A 22,441-nucleotide genomic window follows, 5' to 3' on the forward strand; every position below is an offset into this window, starting at 1 on the left:
CTTCCCAGTCTGTCTTTACCCACTGACCACAGAACCACATCCTACACAGGTATCCCAAATCTGGAACTTTATTTATAAAACAACTCATACAGGGACAGGCAGTCCTGCACTGCTTCATCTCGACAGGGCAAAATGACAAGGCAGGGCACACCGAGACCTCTGAAGACGACCAGAGCTGGTTGGCCAGGGGTTGGTTTCTAGATGCGAAGCCTCTTTATGTGCTGCTTTAGGGAACAAGCTCGTGTTCTTGCATTGCTGAGCATATGCCAATGAATGCCACCATGCTATGTACAAACTTTAATGTGAGCTTCTCCCCTGAATTAGATGGAAGAGATGAAAATGGCTTGGCAAAACGGTGTGACCTCGGAAACTATTCCCAGAGAGCTCTGGAGCAACTCAAGCGTGAACACGCAGTAAATTATTCAAAGGGCTGCCTCCATTTCTCTGCTCCTCTCCTTCCAGGTGAACTAAAATCCATAGAGTGGGATATATTTTCTTCCTTATGTGGCTCTATTTAGATCATTCCTGCCAGCCACGGTGGGAGGAAGAGACCAACGGTTCCCAGCAAACACACGATGATGAACATCCAGAGGAAGATCCTGTCAATGACCATTGCAACATACTTCCAGTCTTCCTTCACCTGGGAATACAGAGATGAGAGGGCAATTATTAACCTTTATTTGAGACTAAAACTTAGGAAGACTGTTAGTGCTTTATTCCAAAATAGGATGTTTTCATTTAAGTCCAGAGATAGGAGGGGAAGGTCTTGCTTACATTTAGTGGTCCTATATGATGGCAAAGATTTATTCTATCAATTGCTGATGTGGGAGACAGATTCCCAGACTGTGTGGGTGCATGTGCGATTGCAAACCCTCTTCACAGCTCCCCAGGGATGACATACACCCATGGATAATTAAGCTCCTCTGCATTCTCACTATCCCCATTTCCATGAGCAACAGCTGTAACTGGGTGTGTAAACGAGGCTGCAATTCAAACTGGAGGGGGGGGAGGCAAGAGAAATGACTCGTTTCCGCATGCTCGTAAACATATTTGCTTACAGATTAATGAAGCCAAACTCTTTCTGCGCAGGGATTTACAGCTTTGGGTGAGTAAGCAGTGAAAATGAACCAGCAACTAAAAAAACCAGTCTTCCTCACCCTGCTCTTTTCACCACTTTTGTCTTGCTGTGGGAGGATTTTCCAGCTATTTCTCTCCGGGGAGGTCTGCTACTTATTAATACCATCAGGCAAGAATTGTAAATGGCTATTTCATTAAGTAAGAAACCACATACACGTGAAAACCTCCTTTGTTACATCGCTGTTATTAATTTCTTTCCCAGGCAGAGGACGAAGTTCTATTTGATACGGCTGTACCCGTTATAATTTCCTACAATACACCCTCGGTGATTAACAGCCCCGAGGGCTGAAATTGGGCACGCTGCCTCGCTCCGTAGGGAAAACATCTCAGCAGGAGCCAGCGCAAACCTCTCCAGCAGCTGTGACTGCAGCAAGTCGGGAGCAAAGCGGTGTCAGGAGATGGAGGTGGGAAAGCTGAGGCTGTGCTTTGCGGGGGGCGGCTGCTCTGCGCCCACCGGTCCGTGGCCCCGAGCAAACCGTGGCTTCGTCGTGCCTGGCACTGCCACCTACAATAACAGCATCACCCCAACGGTGTAACGGCCCTTTCATCCACAGATCCTACCTTCGTTTGAAACGGGAGCAGCCCAGAACAGTAGGTGTGAGCTAAAGCACGATTTGAATGAGATCTGCCTTGATTTTTATTTTTATTTTAAAGGATTATGATTATGCTGAAAATTAATTTGGGCAAGGGAAGCAATTCAAATGTGAATGAAATAGCCCTTTGCAGCAGATGATGTTTTTCACAGGTACAGTGGCAACTTCAGGTCTTGAAATATTATGATTTGTTTAAGCATGAAACAAAGGAGCTCTGAGCACAACACAGGGACTCTGAAAACTCACCTTTAATCTTCTCTTTCTTCCTCAGTCATGGATGCACCACTGAATTTTATCTTACACCTTGTGGGTGGTACGGAGAAATCATGATGTGTCAGAGGGAGAGAACATACAATCCTGGCTGCTGCGGCCAATGTTGTGACATTTTATTGAGCTAAGAGAAGACTTTCTCACAGGTGAGGTGTGCATTTACCTCATCTGGGCGTGCTGAACCCTTCACAACTGATCATGAACCTTCCAATGTATTTGCAAAGTGCCTGTCATCACTCCGTGCCTCGACGCAGACCACGTTCAGCTGAAGCAACGCCAGCAAAGAGAGCTCTTTGACTCAGGGTTTGCTACGATGAGGGCTGCTTGCTTAGGCCTTTAAATCATTGGGTTTCACTCCAGCTCCTTGGTTCCATGAGCAGCTTTTATTGGGAAGCTTTAATTTTATTTTTAAATTGGGAAATGAGGCACGCACTGGAGAGCATATTGTATTTTCCCATATTTTGGTCTCTGAACAAAGCATCTTAGATTTCAGGAATACCTGAACATTTTTAAAAGTGTGAGAATCAGTTAAATATTTTCATGCAATGGATAATTTTATCCCCTTTAAAAACAGCACCAAGTTAGGCAGATCTTTACTATTCAATAAGCAGAGGTAAACAACTGAGGTTCATCCTGAAGCTTGTGATCTTCTTGGGGGAAACTTCCATGTTTTATGGTTGTACTGCCTTACCACACCCTTCTATAATTAGGGAGAGTAAAAGAAATAGTGACCCTGGAAGCAAAAAAGAATTCTCTCATCCCAAGGAGAAGGTCTCAGTGGACAATTCCTCTTTGCTCTGTGTTTTCTGATCTCTTAATCATTTGCTGAGAGTTGAAGTGAGTCTCTGATGCTTAAAATTCCCCATGAGAAGGCCAGCTAAGCAAGCCCTGGATGATTGTATTCATGGGATTAGTGTCTCATGATGCAACCAATACGTAAAGAAAATCCGGAATTTGTCATCTGATGCTCAACTGCAAAGCTGGATTGAGTAAATAGTGCCCCATTCTGGCAAAATAAGCTTTTTCAGTATTCGTGACAGTAAAAGTAAGTGCTAGATGACGTGAAGAAGAGGAAAGAACTAGATGAGTTTCTCTTTGAGAAAAGAAGAGGGAAATGGGAGAAGAGGAACAACTTGAAAAGTTCAACAGAAATTTGCTTTCAAATGTAATAAATAAATACTCATCTCATCTTGAGAACGATGGCTGGGAGTGCATCAGATGTTTGCAAAATCAATATCCGGCTTCAGACCGAGAGCACAGAAGGGTGAAATTGGAAATTATATAAAGACCATGAAAAAAAAAAAAAAAAAGGCAGGAGGAAAAGGAGGAAAAGACAATTCTCTGGATTTTTGTTTTGTTTTCTGACAGCGCTGTAGCATTTCCCTGTGCTCCAGCACCTCACGTGGAGCATGACCTGCAGAGACCTCTCTGCCAACGTCTATGCAGCTGTCAACATCTGCCACCCCAACTCCTGAGCTGTATTTTGATTAGTTTTTAAGAAGCTCACTCAAAACTATTTTCAGGAAAGGATCAGGGGGCAAGAGCCAGCTGAATCCCCCACCTGCAAATTCTCGAAAAGTGGGGGAATCTGCGGCTCTCCCCTGGTCCAGCTCCATGCAGGTCTGAGCAGTGGGAACGGGCCATCCTGCCCCAGGATTTGAGTGGAGGGTGGAGGTGCCTTGGTGACATCTGACCCCCAGGACCCAGAGTCTGCAACACAGATTAGAGCAGCCCTGGATGATTTTATTGTACTTTGTTAAAAATAAACTGGTGAGATTATCCCGTGTTTCCTCCCCCTCAACTACATTCTTTCCCATTTTATTTTTAAGCTGTCTTCAAAGTCTTCTTATTCGAGTAGTGCGGAGATGCACCCAGGCACGAGGACAAGACGACTTTCCAGACGGTGCTGTTGGTGTCTGGTTATTTTGGCTCGCGTGTGACACGCAGCTTGTTTTGCTTCTCAGTCTGTAATTAATTTCTAATGGCATTTCTCTCATATGCTGGGACAATTTGGGCTTGCATTTTCCCCAGCGTACCCTTGTGCTCGCATTGTTTGCAGGTATCTTTTTTGTAACAAACAACCGCCTCTTGCATTTCCCATTTTCTCTTTGCTGAAGCACTTAATTAAATGAGCTATTTACTTTTAATTTAGAAGCACTGCCCCTGTGGCAATGGTGCTTTAGAAAAAAAGACAGGAACTTCAGAAGAAGCTCTATTCTCATTCTTGGAAGGTGCATGTCTCTGAAAATATTGCCCCAGAGACAGCGAGCTGTGTCTCAGGAGCTGTATCTGTATCTGAGTTTCCTGCTGGTAGATTTGTTGAAGACTTCCATGAAGAAATGCCACAATTTGATTTTAAGATGAAAGCAAATTTCTGAGCACTGATTTTTTTTTTTCCCCCCCAGTAAATTCTCATTTTATTAGATCAGTTCTGCTCCTTACAGTAAATTTTAATTCCAGAAGATTGTGTTTCCTCCTTCTTTGTCGTTTCCACCTGGAGAAAAAAAATGTGCTTTCCCACTTGACATTACTTGGATCCAGAAAAAGAAAATAGTATAGACTCAGAGCAGGCTCAGCAACTGTTCCTCCAAATCTGAAAACCCAACCTCTGCCTATCGTGCCAAGCACAACTGCTGTGAAAGGGCAGAGAGCGGGGGGCAGGTTTGCAGGCTCTTCCTGGGGAGCCTGGTGCATCCGTGGTCCCGCGGGTGACCCTTCTCCACCCATTGCTGGCTGTTTTCCTGGTGCCTTTGCTCGCAGCCTGGGCTGGCAGGAGGTCTGGGCAGAGCCCTCAAAACTGCTCCTTTTCTTCTGCTTTTGCTGTTTAGTGCTGTAAATAGCTTTCTCAGGATGATCACTTTCAAGAGAGACTTTCAAGAGAGAAGAGGATTGGAAGGTAGAAAAAGAAAATTGGTGGCTTCTGAAGGCCATTTTCATTTTAAAGAAACTTGCAATCATGGATTAAAAGGAAAGAACTCAAGATACCCATCGACTCAGTTCTTGATGATATCAACAAGCTTAGTAGAATCAGTAGAAATGGGAAGTATTATTGGTGTAATATTCTTTCATTTGCACCAGGGGGAAACAGCTGAGTTAAAACCAACTGACTTCCATGGGGTTGCTTGTGGTTATTGCTAGGAGGAGTGAGCAGAGTTTAATTCCTGCAGTTCTAACGTGCTTGTGAAGTGCTTTAGCCCGGCAAAGAGTGCTGGGCTGTCAACTAGTGAAGATGGGGATTCACAGCCCATCGCTGCCACAGATTTGTTCTGTGACCTTGAACGGGTCACCTCATCGCTGTATTTTGGCTGTCATTCCTCTACATGAGGAATAAACTGTTGTTTCATCAAAGGGATGCTGGGAAGTGAAATACATTAAAGAACAGAGGCCACTCAAACTCTGGTACCAGGGAGCATATAAATGGGCAGTAGCACTTAATCTTTTGTTGCTGCTGCTAAGTGCTCAGCGCTGTGAAACATGCAAATATAAGGACAGTCTTCCTGCCCAGGAAGTCTTGCATAAAAGCACCATGACTTGCACTGACTCTAAATCTTGAGAAAATCAAACTGTAAGCGCAGCTGAAAAAGGACCTTTTGCTGACGGATCCCTCTAGGAAAAGCTAGGTAAGATTTTCTTTAGAAAGAACGCTAACTTCAGGTTATCGTGTGGCTTCCCTCGTTATGGCCATAATTAGCACACCGTATCCATAGTATTGCAGAGGAAGAGCTACAAGAGGTGTGAAACGATGCGGCGTTTGCACATGCATCACCATCTCCATTAAAAGAAATTACCTCAGCCTCCACTTTCCTTCTCTATTTGCAGCCATATTTACCCCTTCAGAGAAAGGGTGAAATTTGTCTGCCCACCCACCGTCCTGCGCAGAGCCAGCCGCTCCGGTGGAAGTCCACGACTGAGGAACCACATCACGCAGAGCTGAACGTGTCCTGCAACATCCCCGCGCTACTACGCGCTTCCCACAGCCACAACCTATTTTGGGAATTTGCTTTCCTAGGCTCAGTAGCCAGAGTCAATGCTTAATAAAAACCAGAGAGTGTCAGAGGCTTCTCTGTCTGCTGCGTTCCCACCAGATGACTGCTTTTTGGGTCTTTTTCACAATCTTAGCTGCTTCCTTCCTACCTAACAACAACTTTACTCCTGTTTTCTGCTGAAGAATCCTATTGTTGTAGAGCAGCCCTGGGCACGATCTGGTTGTGCCACCCCCTTGGCCCACGTGCCTGCCAAGACCCCAAGGACAAACTCTCCAGCTGTGCTGACAGTGGCCAATGTGTTCAAAAGCCACAACATCAGGGATGGCCAAGCCTGCACCAGCAAGTGTGCTCTATCGCCCTCAGGCTTGGTGGGGCTTCCTTGGCAGATCATTTTTGACTTACCCAAGGAGAGCAGGCTAAGTTAGCAGACTTACCGAGAAATCCGCGTCTTCTGCTCGCAGGTGGTCTGCGATGTAGTGAACCCCTTCCACTGCCAGCTTCAGGGCTGGGGACATCAAGGCGAGGTGTTGCTCCTTGGCGCTGTGAGTCTTGCTTCCTCGAGCTGGTGTGCCAGCTGCCTCGCTCTTTTTGCATTTACACTTGCACTGAGGGGGCTTGTGCTGGGGCTGCTCGTCGTTTAGGTGGCACCGCTGGGATGCTGGAGAGCCAGTGGATTGGCCATTGGTCTGGGAAGAGTCCTCTTGCAGATAGCAATACTGGATGCTCCGGGATCTACAGCGGATACTCCCTTCCTCTGCCTTATTGGGGCTGTACATCTGCTGAACGCTTAGTGATCTGCCTTTTGAGATGGAGGTGGTCTGGGTGTCACTCAGGGGGTGCAATGAGGGTTGTGGAGAGGAGCAGGTCACCGGTACAGGCTCTGGGTGCAGCACAGAGTACTGCCCCGAAGGGGACTTGCAGATAGGCTGAGTCTTGGCTGGCTCCTCGACATGAGCACAGAAGGAAGATGTGGGTGATGGCTCATTACTCTGGGGGCTGGGGGAAGATGAGGTAGTGAAGTTGGGTTCCACGTCGACCTCGGACCAAAGCCTTGGTGTATTGGTTATTTTGTGCATGGATTCAATGAGCTTCTTGCAATTGTCTTTCACTGCTGAGGGACGTTTCATGAAGAGGAGGCGTGGGACTATGTCAAGGAAGATCCTCCTCACCCAGTCAGGCATCGTGTGGGTACGTGGGGAGCGATGGTGCACATTGAGCACAAAGACAGTGATGATGATCGACAAGGTAACAAATATCATGGTGAAGAGAAGATACTCTCCAATCAGAGGGATGACCAAGGAGGTAGATGGGATGATCTCTGTGATGAGCAGCAGGAACACAGTGAGGGACAGCAGCACGGAGATGCACAAGGTTATCTTCTCTCCACACTCGGAGGGCAGGTAGAAGACCAGGACAGTCAGGCAGGAGATCAGCAGGCAGGGGATGATCAGGTTGATTGTGTAGAACAGTGGCAGCCTCCGGATGATGAAGGAATAAGTTATATCAGGGTAGATCTCTGTGCAGCATTCATATTTCTTGCTATTGTAATTGCCCACAGCGTTGATGATGACCCATTCCCCGCTCTCCCAGTAGTCCAGCTGGTCCACATGGCTATGCATGCTCACCAAGTCTATCTTGGCTTTGTCATAGGTCCAGGAGCCAAACTTCATTGTGCAGTTTTGCTGGTCAAAGGGGAAGAAGGTAACATCGATGCTGCAGGAGCTCTTATAGATAGCAGGTGGCATCCACTTAATTCTCCCATCATAGAAGAGGTGGGCCTTGGTCAAGTGGGTAACTGCAAAGTCACCATCAGCGCTAGGGAGAGACAGAAGATTAAAAAAAGAAAAAAAATAAGGCTTCTCTAGGACTCCTCAACTCTATTGGAAAAATAGGATATTTAGTGCTTGGCTTTCAAAAATGCACTCAAGGTACCTGAGAGATGCAAGAGGCACATGATGTGCAAGCACTGGATCCATCCACTCTATCCAGTGGGTTTTGAACTCTGTTGTCTTATGCAAACACTGGATTTACATGCAAATGTCAGCCCTCACCTTGCATAAGTCAGGTCCTTGAGGTGAAGGTACATACGTTTTCCTCAAAGGTGTCCCATAAATTCCCTGGAAAGGGTTGGGTTTGCTTTAGAGAGGTGGGAGGAACCACTATCAGGTAGCGTGGCTGTGGGCTCTGCAGAATTAATTGTGACAGATGCTATAAATGAAACAGTGTTGGGTAATCATTCAGGCTCTTACTTGAAAAACGGCAAGAACATCCTATTAATAGGAATAATGAAAGTTAATCTCTTGATTTCCCAGTGAGGAAGAGAGCTGTCTTTTACGGAGTCTTCTCACAGGGACTCTCCACTGGGGTCTGTGTGCTGGTATAAGATAAATAGATAACAACCCAGGATTTTCTATCACAAAGCCATTTTCCAGCCAGTGAAAGAACTGTTGCATGAACAGCATTGTTTTGGTTTGGCTTCTGTTTTTCTCAGCTGATCAGTGCACTGAGTCCTGCAGCACTGTGCCGTGCCCCCGGGGCACTGGCTGCTGCCAGCTCATCCTGGGGACTGGGGTACCAGAGGACGAGATCAAGAAAGACAACAGAGGAAGCAAGTGCACTGGGGATTTGGAGAATGAAAGACCTCTGAGGAATGCCATACTCGAGCTGTAATAGTGTTAGAGAAAGGAGGGAGACTGAGAAACGTTGGGAGTGGGACTCCCAGCCCTGGAGACAGCCCTGTCCTCCACCTGCCTCAGCATCATCAGCCAAGCTCCGCTCCTTCCTCACACCCACTGCTCTACTACTGCACATTCAACGTTGAACCTGCCAGTTGCCCCGGTGTGCGGAGGCCACAGAAAGAAATTAGCTCGTTAATAGATTCAATTAGTGCAGCAAGTGATTAATGCCCTGCGTGGTTATACCATCAAGAAGCGCTGCCCCTCCCCTGCTCTTGTTGAGGAGGACATGTGGACTGCAACACTGAAAGTCCATGTCTGGTGCCAAGTGCACAGGTACCTTCTCTACAGCAACGTCCTTCCTCCAGGCAGCGTCTGCGGGACCTGCTGCCCGTGTTGGCTTACACAAAGAGGCAAAACTGAAGCGCTGGAGCTGCACAAGCGACATATCTCCTCGTTCGAATAATCATCGTGACGGAGGCTGGGTGTTTGAATCACAAAATTACACCTTCACCTGAAAAAAAGCCAAGCCCCAACATCTGCAGCCCCTTTCAAATTTCCTACTCTCCCTCTCCCTTGGTTTCTACTTGCAAACAGAGGATTTTAGTGTCCTTGGACAGTTACAACCTGGATCAAACATCCTGCTTCAAGAAGCCTTAAAACGTGGGTGAAGTTTGGGTAGGGCTGCAATATCTTTCACAGCGAGCAAATGTCTGAAAGGTTAAAATTCCAACCGGAAAAAGCAGGTGGAATCTGTATGTAGAGCAATGCCTTCAAGTCTAGCTAGAGGAATAGAGAAAAGCACATCCAAAAAGCAGGGAGGGAATTAGGGACCATCTCACACACCCGGCTTGAGCCGCTGCGGAGCTGGGGGATGCGGAGGAAGGAGCCTGTTGTGCGGTGCCGAGTCGCCAACAGAGGGGATGCTGAGCAGGGCCGGGAGAGCTGCTGCTGAAGACTCGAGATGAATTATTCAGGCTGATAGAGATAGAAAAACGCTCTGCTCCTGCCCAGCCCGCCCCGGCTGGAGCTGATCCAGCCTGCAGCTGCTTTCCTGCAGCAATCGGCAAACTCCCGCGGCCCCGCTCCGCTGCTTTGGCGCTCCGATGTGCCCTGGCAGCAGCCGTGCAGCCACGGGGTGCACGGAGGTCACACCGCTCCTCCTCCTCACCAGCAGCAAGATAAACAGCCTAGGGATGATCCAGTGGGATCCCTCAAGCTGCAGAAGGCAGAGGAAATTCCTTAAATTTATTTATTTAGGAGACCATTCATTAATTCCTATGAAAAAAGAGGAAAAAAAAAAGACTTTCTGATATTTCCTCTTGCCCTGCGAAGCATCCACATCAGTCCATGACCAGTGGCTTCCAGTGAGACTGGTGTAGTATTGGCCATTTGGGAAACGGTGGCAGGATCTGGCCCTCAGTGAGGTGTCTATCGGCAGAGATGGCACGTGCCCCTGGCCCCCAGGATCACAGCCCAGATCTTTGTCTTTTGAGACAGCTTTCTAGGTTGGTTGAATTCATGGAAAAATAAACTTGGAATTATTGTGTGGTAGAGAACAAGGTTTTTACTAAACTTTTTTTTTTTTTTTTCTGTAAGCCTGTGTTCTTTGTGACAGATTTGGGGAAAACAAAAGAACACAAAAAAACTCAGCACTTTTTGACCTGTGAACCAGATTTTTTCTAAAGCTTTAAAATGGTCCTTTTTTTTTTTTTTTTAAGACAGGAAAGCCAAAAATACATACAAACCCAGACTTCTGTCTCAAAGGGATCATCGCGAAACCACCATAGTGCTTTACTCTGATGCAAACACAAAACTGACACTGTACCATGCACCCAACTCCTTTCTTACCTCTTCTTTCTTAAATCTAATTTACACTCCAAGAACACTTTCTTTGGATGAAAATAATCTCTTTTTCCTCCTGGGTTTTGCCTGCGCTGTAAAGCCAGATTGAGACATGAAACACACACAGCAAGCAACAGTCCAGTGTTCGCTGTTCTCCGCGGTTTTCTTTCTAAATCTCGATAGGAATTTGGAATCCAGTTCTGCATTTAATGAGATGTCTGAGGTACAATTAAATCATTCATTAATGGAACAATATGTTTATAATTGGACTTATATTACAGGAGAGGGATAATGAGCATCTGCTGGTGTTTCCCTTCTTAGGCAGAGTAATGTGTGAGCGGCTGGGTAAACACCACAGGTATGTGTTTCTCCTTATGAAAACTGTTGGGAAAGGGCATGAAACTCTTGCTAAAAATTCATCCAGGAGCAATAATAATTCACATAACTGAGTTTCATTCCCAGAAATGTCATGCCTGGCCTTTTGCAGTCTGTGTGACCAGCCGCGCATCTCTCTCCTGTAAGCGTAGCTGTAACCACTGTGATGCTGCAGATCAGTTATTGCTACGTCAATTATTTCCATAACTGATCTGCTTCTTTGATGAGGAAGATCGTTTTTAATTGCTTGCCTAACAAACCCAGCCTCATCCTGGGTCCTCTTCGACTCATGCATTATTACAAATAACAACGGCACTGCCTTCCAAGCTGGATTTTGCCTGCAGTGCCATGGCAGGAGTGAAACCAACAGCAGGATTGCTTCTTGCACTCGAGAGTCAGCTAATGGCTCTGAGGAGCCATAAAACACCCTGGGATCCTCCTGCTCCTCCCTCACCAACCTAACAGGGCTGTGAAGGAATTCCTGACTTTACTGGGTATATCTGAACTTCTCATTGCAATTCGACGTAGAAATACTTGAGCAATTTGTAAGCAGGGTAAATTAGCCACACTGTTGTACATAGACTGTATCCAAGGTAGCCATATCATGCAAAAGTAGTGTTCATAGTTGTCTTAACCATTCATGCATGCATATGTTTTTACCTCCTCCTCCAAGCTCACCACCCACACTGGACCTTCAAGCATATGCTTACTGAATTGGAAGCTATGCTTGCTGGCGCCCTGCCGATGCAAGGTGAACCTAGAGAGATGCTTTCATCCTGGATGAGACTTTCCTTCTGCTCCTCTTGACATGAAGGAGGGAGCAGGCAAGGTCACCTGGCTGTCGATGGTCTTCCAAAGCCTTTCCCCAACCTCCTCCGAGGGATGAAGTTGAGACAACTAACTGCAAATGAAGTCTGTGGTTATGAGATCAAGGAAACACTGATTTCTCCTGGAAAGCTTTGCTGTTGGAAAACCCATTCTTGGCCCAGTTGTGCCAACAGCCCTGACTGTTTAACAGGAATGATTCCTTAGACAGCAAGGTAGGAGATCTGATATAGTGGGACAGAGAAAATCTGCAGTCATTCCTGTATAGTGGTAGCACATTCTCATCTCATTTAGTCTCGTGTTGTGACAGTTGTAATGAAAAAACCCTTGGAAGATGGAGCAAGCACAAGGTAAACATCACAACAAGAACTGGAGAATTAAGATAGTCAGGCTCTCCTGCTTACTCTGACCTGACAGCTCTAAAAACCTGTCAGTAATAAAGTACTGGAGCTCTTACATTCTCACGTTGAATACAACTGCACACCGATAAAGAGGGAAGACGGTCGCTTATCCCTTTGCCGACGGAAATAGCACTGCTCTGTCCTGCAGCCTTTGATCCCACATTTCGAGAATAAAGGCTGCTCCTCTAAAATCTTCTGAGTTTATGAGGGTTCAAGAATGGCATTGTTTACTGGCAGCCATCAACCCTATTTCATTAAAAGCTCTACTGATGGAGATTTTTTTTTTTTTTTTTTTTGCCAGTTTCTCTTTTCCCTGCAGTTGGGAGATACATCATCTCACAAAATTAAATGTTTTCAGAATGCATGTAAATGAGGCACACATTTATTTTAATTTCTGATGACACAATATAAATCCAAATGGCGCTTTAAAAGCCTGAAAATTAGCTATATACATGTATGGATATAGCTAGAATGTCCTAATTTAAAGCATTTTACATCCAACAGCAGTAACCAAGACAAATTGGAGCTTCAAGACCCCTTTAAAGAATGAACCTTCCACCTTTCTTGTAGACTTTAAAGAGATGCTTCTGTAAGGTTCAGATTAAAATACCCTCCAAAGGAAAAGCCAGAGAATGTTTTGTTTAACAATTGCTTTGTGCTACCAAAATGATAATGACAAATCCACAGGTCAGAAGGGACTTCTGGAGACTGTTAGGTCCAAACTCCCTGCTCAAAGCAGTGACAGCTACAAGAGGATCAGGACCTTGTCCAGTTGGGTTTTAAAAAACTCCAAGGTCTTGGTGACTTGTGTACAACACAGATGTGCACATCTTGGGTACAAAGATGGAGGTGTCAGTGCACTGACCTAATTCTGTAGGTCCCATCCCAGTTTTTGCTTGCTTTGGATGTTTAGAAATCATTGGTAACACAAATTTTGCTCATTCCCCAGTAAAATAAACATCAGATGAACTTCTAACCCAGTCCAGTAATCCTTTGTGCCCATAGTGCCACTATTCCTCAAGACATTTCCTACTCCTAATTACAGAAATTTGAATTTGAATTCCTTTCATGTACAATTTGGTCTTTTATTCTTTTTTTTTTTATATGACTACAGAGGCTAAGGCAAGGATTTATCTTTGGAACAGCTAATATCAGAAAATATTTAGAAAAAACCACAAACGTTTAAGTCTGAATGTTCCCAGTAACTTCCTCCCAGATTTTACAATTATTGGGATAGAGAAGACAAACGTTATGATGTTATCATGAATATCCAGTTGAAATCTAGCCAGTGAAGCTCACATTCCAGGTTCCCTGCCCATCCATTAGTCTCAAGGACATGGTCTGGCGTTCCTGTGGGCAGGTGGAGCACTTGGCCACAAACCTGCAGTTTCAGGGCTTTCTCCTCTGAAGTTTCTATGTTGCACGGTGTCCAAATGGCTCAACGCAGTGGTGGGGAAGCAAAATTTTTACTTTAAACACACAAAGGAAGACTAAAATGTGCTTCAAGTCCATTCATGAATGGGAAAGTAAGTCAGTCAATGCAGAGGATTAGATAATTCATTTCTAAATTATTTGGTGGTGTCTGAAGAGCCTTTACAGCCTCAGATAAGCAACAGCTGGCTGCCTTGGCAAAGAGGAGGCTTTGTCACTTCACTATTAACTCATATTCCTCTGTTATACATATGTTTTGTCATATCTACTAGAAGTTATTTACAGAGTCTTGGAACTTATCTCATCAAGCCTGAAAATTCAACAGCATGTTAATTTCCCTGAAGGATATTAATTTGGTTTTAGATTCCTTATGAATGTTGACAACTACATATACTCTCTAGGCCAAACCAGCTGAGTTTACTGATGTAATCTGGGCCTCTAGAGTGGATAAACGGAAGTTTTTGACAATAATGAGCTTAGATATGAGAACAACCTCACAACAAGGGGTTAGATTTCCTTAAAGATGTAAATCTCAAATCAATTTAAATTTCACCATTTTTGTATATACCCCGAGATGAGAAAAGAAGAGGCATTTGTATAATCTCCTGTCCAGAAATTCTCTTTTCTGAAGGATACAATCCCAAAGAGAAATACCATACTTCTGCCAGAGCACATGGTAAGCGATAAATAACACATTAAAAAGCCCAAACAGTGCAAAAGGCCAGTGTGGCTGCTCTCTCTCTTCCACCAAGGTCTCTGCACACTTTCTCTTGCTCTTAGGGATCCAGAATTCTGTGCATGCGCTTTAAATTCCCTCTAAACAATATATATCAAATATATATCTGTAAAACATGAGACATGGCATCACTCATGACTAGTCACTGTATTTGCAAAGCCTTTCTTTCTGAAACATTTCTAGCTGAGATGCCTGCAAAGAGAAGCACTGTCTGGCTAGTGGTGGGTGAGCTGCCATGCAGAAGAGCCTCATCGTGATGGCCCATCACGCTACAGGTTTTGCCTCGCATGCGTTGCATTTGCCCTGCAACCCCTAAAACCCATCAAACCTCATCGCGAGAGCAGTGCAACTGAGATAACGACTGCAGCTGCAGATGTGTTTGATAGGAGGTTAGATAGGAAAGAGAAGTATATTCCAGGGTAGAAAACAGTCTACACAAGACTGTATGAAAGAGCATGGGCAAATATAGCAGTGAAGAGATGCAGAAATGATGAAAAACCACTACTGACTGGCTGGTGGTTGGTGCCTACATCCATGTTTAATTCATAGATAAAGTAAACAATTAAAAATGCATGATAGACTCATGGCAACCAACAGAGGAGTGCATGATTATTAATGGTAAGTATGGATAAAGGGAGAGAAGTAGCTTGGATTTAGGTAGCTGGGGCACTGGATCTCCCTGTGGGGTAGCAGGTCACCAGTACAGTTAGACTTGCTATCTGCCATAGCTCTCTGCAAGCCAAACTGAGTAAAGACCAGTAAAGTGGGAAAGGCTGAAAGACTGACACCCCAGAAGAGGATAAGGAGGACATTCTGGAATAGCTGCTGTGGCCAGCAGATAGTCATCTGCTCCCTGGACTACTTGTAGTTGCTGAAGTGGCCACAGCAGTGAACTGGGACAGCAGGGCAGGGGGGCAGAGCATGCAAAGGGCAGAATCATAGAATCACAGAGTTGTTTAGGTTGGAAAAGACCTTGAAGATCATCAAGTCCAAACGTTAACCTAACACTGCCAAGTCCACCGCTAAGCCATGTCCCTAAGCACCACATCTACATGTCTTTTAAATATCTCCAGGGATGGTGACTCCACCACTTCCTTGGCCAGCTTGTTCCAATGCTTGACGACCCTTTCAGTGAAGAAATCTTTCCTAATATCCAATCTAGACCTCCCCTGGTGCAACTTGAGGCCATTTCTTCTTGTCCTATCGCTTGCTACTTGGGAGAACAGACTGACAGCCACCTTGCTACAACCTCCTTTCAGGTAGCTGTAGATAGTTATAAGGTCTCCTCTCAGCCTCCTTTTCTCCAGGCTAAGCAACCCCAGATCCCTCAGTTGCTCCTTATAAGACTTGTACTCTAGACCCTTCGTCAGCTTCATTGTCCTTCTTTGGACATGTTCCAAAGGCTATCCTTTGGCAAGAAGTCAAAAGCTACCCAGCTCAGAGGTCTGGGTGCCCATTGACCTCTGGGGGCTGCTTTCAGCATGAAGTCCCAAAAGTCTAGAGCGTAAATGGATACCAAAGCTTCCTTGTTTAGTGCTAGGTCCCTCCTTGCATGGACCATGCTCATCAACCGCGGTGAACACGGTGAGCCAAGGAAGCAGATGCAGAGATGGCACATTAGGCTCTTGTGTACCAGTAGCTCCAGCAAATGGATGATTTGAAGCACAAAGGTCCCAAAGACGACGGAGATTTGTGCAGCGCTATTTCTTTTGGCACTATGGTCCACCACAACAACCACCAGAAGGTCCAAAAGTAACAAGCCCTACCATTGTCACTAATTAAGCAATGAGAAGGACAAGAACATTCATTTTTTCCAGTGGAAGCTGTGGACACCTTTCTTGGCTGCAATGTGAGGTACTTGTAATATAATATTCATGCTCCGAGTTTGTCCCTGTAGGATAGGAATGTCCAAGTGCCTGTGAATTAGTCATTGCCACTGAGCTAATCTCTGAAAGATGCTGTGTGAGGATGCAGTGATTTCCAAGAGGTTTGCAATCACTCCACACCACTGAGGATCAGAGACACGCTAATGGGAAAGATAATTTTCATAGTCTCCAAAGCTTACAATCCCCTGGACAGCCATTTTGAAAAAAAAAAAGAAAAAACACACACACAAAAAAAGCAAAAAAATAAAGCAAAATCATATCAAACTAGAACCAGGCAGCCATTTATTAAACATGAACCTGGCTTCTGTTGTGTTTTCTCTGAGAGTTAGCCACATACAAAGATGTTTTTGTTTGATGCTTGCAGCAAGTGTTTTCTCTGGAGCCCTGAGGAGGGAGGCTGGGGTATCCTACATCCTGGGAGACTGGGAAGCTCTGGTATGATAAGCCAAGGAGAAAACAGTCTTGGCACTTGGACAGTCTTTCTAAGAATATCAACAGACACCAAAGGAAAGAAAGAAAACAACCACCTGCTCCCTAGGAAGTGTCGGTACAATAGGTGATTTTAAGCATTTGGGATCAGGAACAAATATCTTGTTATTAATAATAATTCTAGGATGGTATTGGGTTGGCCTGAAACCTGTATTTTTAGACACACAAGTCTGACATGTTTCAGCATACTTTCCTTATTTAAGCCCATCCTCAGTAATTGTCTTTTCCAGTTGATGGAGATGAATTAGGGGAGAGCTCTTTGTTGAAACAAAATTGAAGAGGACTAAAAGCTCAAATTGAGCTTAATTGTGTCTCTGACATGTGAAGAGAGAACAATACCTAGCATCCCTCAACAAAACCCACTGTCCAGAGAAAGGATCGTCAGGAGAACAAAAACCTCATGATGAATGTTAGTCACGTCACTTAAGGCACGTCTGGGACAGACACTATGAGAATCTACACGGAATTCAACCACAGAGAACAAAATAAGGAGGAACAACTGCAAGAAGGACCTTGACTTCATGGGCAGAGAAAACGTGCAAGGATGGGTTTGCCCTCCGGCCACAGTGCTCACACTCACTTGTTGTAGAGGACAATATCTGGCCTCCAGATGAGCTCCGAGGGGATTCGGATGGATGTGACGTTTTCATATTCTTGGGGGTCCCAGCGCAGCTTGTAGTCGTGCCACTCCTGCCAAAAACAAGGCGGTTACAAAGCCGGGAGAGTTCAGATTGCAAAACTGAAAAGGAACATGGAAAAGCACGTGTTTCGGTGCACCCACCTGCTTCACCCACACATTCGTGGTCATCATTTGGTTTTTCTCATCCTGAAATGCAAGATCATATATGTTGGTTACAGAAGCAGATGAAGGGGCCCAAGGAACTCGTTAAATTTCTCTTAATCGTACTTCATTTCTGTAATTATAAATCACCTCTGCAATAAAGGCAAGTTCCATCTAGGAAATAGCAAGCAGATGTTTTTGTCATTTAACATGGGACAGGACACAGCTGCCTGATACCACTGAACAGCTGAGCCTGCACCTAAGCAATCTTATGAGCAGACGGACTTGAATTTATCGGGATTTTCCTCGGTGCGGATGGATCCAGCCTAGGACGATGGGGATGGGCAGAGGAAAGAGCTGCCCAGCTTGACTTTGACCTGAGCACTGAAGGAAGGGGAGTGATGGAGATACATGTCCTTACTCACACACGTGTGCGTGGGTTACAACGCCCAGCTTCATCTGCAAGTGGTGTTTAGTACTTCTGCTGTGGAACGTTACCAGTGAACAGAGTCCTGGACACATGAAGCTCAGCAGTATTTCTCCTACCAAATACATGAACTTAGAGCACCAGGGATTGGGTTTTCTGAATAAACCCAAGCTACTCTGCTGACACACACCCCTTGGACAACCTGGTGTATACCCATGCTGTCAATTGGTAGACTTTTTCCCAACTCTAGGTACAAATAGTATGGAAAGATAGAAATATATATACACACTTTTAAATAATGTAAGGCGGATGCAATGCTGCCAGCACTGTAGTAGAATTAATTACTACTTGCTGCTTGCCTTGAATGTTTGTTAAAACCTCTGTGTAGATAACTAAGGTGAATCGTGTGGGGCAGAACCTAGTCTTGGTCTCATTTAAGTGTTACATTAGAGCTCACAGCTTATTTGTCTGCTTGTTTCTTTCCTGTCTCTCTTTGGTCTGGCATCAGAACCAGCTCAATTGACAGGGCTCATTTGGAAGCTAACTGCTCACCATTAACCCTGCTCTTGTGGCAGTTCAGGATTAATTCTGAACATTAAAAGCCAGAGGGATTCATGGCGGGGTTGTGCCTCCTCCCCACTGAGCCTCTTCATTGCTGTTGTGGCACCAAGTTTAAAACTGATCAAAGATACCCTTGTCCAGGGTTAGGGACCAGAAGCACATGGAGGAAGGAGGAATACAAAACCAGCCAAATGAGCAACAAAGAAAGGAAAAAATTCCAGTTACTTCCGTGGGTGCAGATGGGAGATGAGGAGTGCCACTGAAGGGTGCTGCCATGCCCTGGACCTGACCAATCCTTGAGCATCTGGTTCTCCTACCAGTTGGTAATTCAAGCACCTGAGAGTCTCCACTACAGTCCCCACTCTGGGAATCCCATCTTGCAGGTGCTGCCCTTTACTGGAATTTTCCTCCCTGGCTGGGTGCAGACCCTTGGTGGAAGCTCCTGCCCATCACTACACCCGAGGGCTCGTCCATCCTCCTGATGCAAGCGAAGCATGACTCTAGTCCCACGGGTTTGTCTTGTCGGGGTTTTGCAACGTGCTGATGACTGACCGCTGCCTCCGCCTGCACGGCTGGCTGCTCCTGCACGGAGCCAGCCCCGAAGACAGCGGGTGGTTCTGCAGCCCACGGTGATACCGCATCGTCCAGCCCCTTGTCTCAAGGTGAACGCAGCACACGAGGTCCTGCAGAGACACGGGCTTAGGAGCCCAGTTGTGTTTCTCAGCAGCTGCTCCTAGACGCATCCTTCATCCCTCACCACTTTTTTCTGGGCTCAGAAAACCCTCCGCACACCAGGGTGAGGCAAGGACGTGCAGGGATGTCAAGTTCCACATTGATTTTTGGTCTCCCTCCCCAGCTTTTGTCAGCAGGAGCTGGGGTTTGAATACGGCTCTGATTTCTCTTTCAGACTTTTTGTTGTTGGGAGCAGAGCGTCGGGTTTAACAATTGCAGCAGGATTTGCACCAAAACAGTGTCACTGTCAGGAAGAGGGAGAAATGGTTGGAATGCTGCAGGGGTGGCAGGGGGTGTCCTCAGTCCCCAGCCACACAGACTGGGGCAGGAGGGGACAGCAGCTCTCCTCCAGCCGTACCCACCAGTCCCAGCACAGAACCGCCTGCTAGTTGCACTTCTAACCACTGACATGATTTTAAGAAGATTAATTTTTCTTAAGTAAACTCGGAAAAGCACTATGGAGCAGGTGTATCGATCCCACCCTTCCACAACTCAGCAGCTGCATAATGGAAAGTCTCTCTCATGCCTCCAGTCACTAATGTCTCATCTTTAGCCTTATCAATTATTCAGCTGAGAACGGTACAACTTCAACATTAGCAACTGCAAACAGCCCTGGATCCCTCAGCCTGATGTAAGAGAGAGGAGGGGAATGGAAAACCATTTCTGTGCTGCAAAGCTGGAAGCTGAGGGCTTGTGCACAAGGAGGTGCAACTCTCTAGCAACTAGTGTCTTTGATTGTCCACCTCCCCTTCTGTTTCCTCTGTGTCTCAAAACCCTTATCTCAAAATCTAAAAATGTTGTGGACAGTCATCTCTTACAATTGTCCCACACCAGTGATGTCTCTGAGCTGCATTACACTTTCCATTATCACCCATTTCACTACTCTGCCACACAAATACAGTAAAAAATGACAGAGACCCTCCAAAAGTGAGGCTGAGACTTGTTCAAGAGATGTGCATCTACACAAACACACTGTCCTGGCAAGTGGTGTGTGCAAACGGGGGTAGGAGAGAGAAGCACACGGGAGCAAGAGCTGCACGAGCCAGAAAGGCTGTGTGAGTGCTCAACGCCCGCAGCCCTTTGGATTCAACACTTGACCCCCCCACTCTGCGACAGAGTAATCCCTTAAATACCATTTCAGGGAGCATCAGTCTGGAGTGCAAACCACTCTGTTTTGTACATCATGTATGCAGGTTGCACACATGTAACCTCTATTTAAGCAAACATTCAGAAACAATTTTCTTCTTAATATCTGCCAGATTAGCTAAAAACTCTCAAAACTTTCATTTGCAGAAAGCTTTTCAGGCAAGCTATCTTCCAGAGATGTGTAAACCACTGTTCCTAGCTTGTGTAAATTAGTGTTAATAATTATGGCTCAAATTCCAGATCAGCTATTTTTTCCCTTAGCCCAGACTCCCTGGCATTCATACCAGTTGTTCCACTGCTCTGCTGTGATCAGTCCCATGGGTTTTGATAAGGAATTTGGGATTTTGTTGATAGTAAATGAAAAATAAATGATCCGCTTTGATAACCAGCTACTCACATGAGTCATCGCCTGCTCCAGCAGAGCTGTCTGCATGATAACTCTGCTCTGCTGAGAGCAAAGTCCTCCCAACCCAACCCTGGATCAGCCAGTAAGACCCACATGCACCAGCAACGTCTCCCAGAGCCCTGAACTAGTTAATACTGGCTGTTCTTTGCACAAACGGGTTGCACTTACGACATCGATGAGCTGGGCAATGGACAAGCCGAAGCGGACAAGGACCACGTCGGAAATGTTGGCGACGGGACGGGACCACTTGTTATAACCAGAGAAGAGTTTCTTCAGGAGACGCTCCTCCGCGTGGGCACGGGTTTCCACGTGGCCAAAGGCTGCGGGGAAGGCATGGGGCACAGCGGTGTGAAACGCATGCAGCTCCATCACCGGCATAGCTGGAGCCTTCTCCAGGGGTGGGGGACGACCCCGGGCTAACCCCAGCAATGGGCAAGTAGGGACACACAGGAGGGTGATGCCATGCTGGTGACTTGCCTCCCCGCTACCCCAGGCATTGCCATGTATTTCTCACTCTATTCACCCACCCTAGCTAATTCCCAGTGTAAGGTTTGTATTACAGAGCAGGATTGGTCTGCAGAAAGTGGGGGCATCAGTAAAACCACCTGAAAACCAGTACACGAGCTATTCTCCCCTGAATTCTGTTTAATTTTTGCGGTCACTTTGCAACAAGTTTCTTGACTGGAGTCTGTGAGCGGGAAAGAGAGATATTAGAAGGACGAGACGAAAAGGAAAAAGCAGCTTGCTGCTGGGAGGTAGGGATTTTTGGGTCAGATTTACAAGTAAAAACTGGCATCAAATGCACCAGGGAAAAAAAAAAAAAGCAGACTGAAATTCAGCTCTTCAAACTAACACCCCCATAGCTGGTCTTTCACAAAAACGAGGGGCGAAGGAAGGGATGGGGGGGAGCACAAATGGGATAACAAGAGTGCCATTTCCCTCAAGGATGACTTTAAAAGTTGGAGGCTGCGAGGAGCAGCCCTGACCTGCACGTACGCTGCAGGACCCGTCGGAGGTGCCTGTCGTTATTCAAAATTAGAGCCCCGCAGACGGATCCGCCGCCGCGGACGGAGGGGAGAGGGAGCCGGGGGCTCTCCCCGCATCCCTCCTGGAATATGGCTCCTACTTAGTCTTTAGCTGCCCTGGATTATACAAAGGGAAGCATTAGCCGAGCTCTCCCCAGCCAGAGCTGTAGCCCGGAGACACATTAACACACTTTACCCAGGGAAGAAAAACCCAGGCAAGGAGCAGAGCGCCGAGCCCCCGCCTGTCGTCTCCCTCCTGTCCCCTTCCCCACCGCGGCTTTAACCCTTTCCCCATCAAATCCGGCAAGGAGCAGAACATAAAAGCAAAGCATAGCTCAGCAGAGGCTGGTGTCTGGGGCAGCTGCAGCGATGGGGCAGGAGGATGCAGGAGTGGGGGGAAGCCCTTGTTGATGGGGACCGCTGTTCGCAGCGTGTCTTTGAGAGGGAAAAGGGAGAAAAGAGCTAAAGAGCAGAGCAGGGGGAGAAAAGCTATCTCAAACTTACCGGGGAAGATGCTGGCACACAGCAGGAGGAAGAGGAGGTTTCCTTTAGACACGAGGAATCCCATGGTGGAGCAGAGCTCAGGCTCTAGTTCGCAGAGCCTCCCATCAGGGCAACTTTTCCTCTCTGAGCCTCTGGATTCTCCAGCTTCATTCCCCTAAACTCCTCTTTCTCTCTCCCCCTCTCACCTGCCTCTGAGAAGGAGTAACAGCC

General features: G+C 46.2%; 1 protein-coding gene across 5 annotated transcripts; it reads right to left on the reverse strand.

Annotated features, from left to right (window-relative positions):
- Positions 1–514: 514 nt before the first annotated feature.
- Positions 515–22,295, reverse strand: CHRNA4 (cholinergic receptor nicotinic alpha 4 subunit). 5 transcript variants are annotated; one of them, XM_086623106.1, is made up of 6 exons: positions 22,232–22,295; positions 20,871–21,022; positions 17,431–17,475; positions 17,230–17,339; positions 6,421–7,801; positions 515–640 (listed from the first exon to the last, which is right to left on the reverse strand). In XM_086623106.1, the coding sequence occupies exons 1-6, from the start codon at positions 22,293–22,295 to the stop codon at positions 515–517; spliced, it is 1,878 nt and encodes a 625-aa protein (XP_086479232.1). The 5 variants fall into 5 exon arrangements, with proteins under 5 accessions (XP_086479232.1, XP_086479237.1, XP_086479234.1 ...); XM_086623111.1 differs by lacking the exon at positions 22,232–22,295 and having other exon boundaries at positions 6,421–6,606; positions 7,099–7,801; positions 20,871–20,993; XM_086623108.1 differs by lacking the exon at positions 22,232–22,295 and having other exon boundaries at positions 6,421–6,560; positions 6,975–7,801; positions 20,871–20,993.
- Positions 22,296–22,441: the final 146 nt, after the last annotated feature.

Source organism: Tauraco erythrolophus, chromosome 18 (assembly GCF_009769465.1).
Source record: "Tauraco erythrolophus isolate bTauEry1 chromosome 18, bTauEry1.pri, whole genome shotgun sequence".
Classification (NCBI taxonomy): Eukaryota; Metazoa; Chordata; class Aves; order Musophagiformes; family Musophagidae; genus Tauraco; species Tauraco erythrolophus.

Bases quoted from the DNA above. Each gene is read 5' to 3' on its own strand.
- CHRNA4 (XM_086623106.1), bottom strand. From the start codon at position 22,295: ATGGGATTCCTCGTGTCTAAAGGAAACCTCCTCTTCCTCCTGCTGTGT. The intron at 21,023-22,231 runs GTAAGTTTGAGA...CCTTCCCCGCAG, and splicing joins GTGTGCCAGCATCTTCCCCG to CCTTTGGCCACGTGGAAACC. The intron at 7,802-17,229 runs GTGAGTGTGAGC...GTCTCTCCCTAG, and splicing joins GATATTGTCCTCTACAACAA to CGCTGATGGTGACTTTGCAG.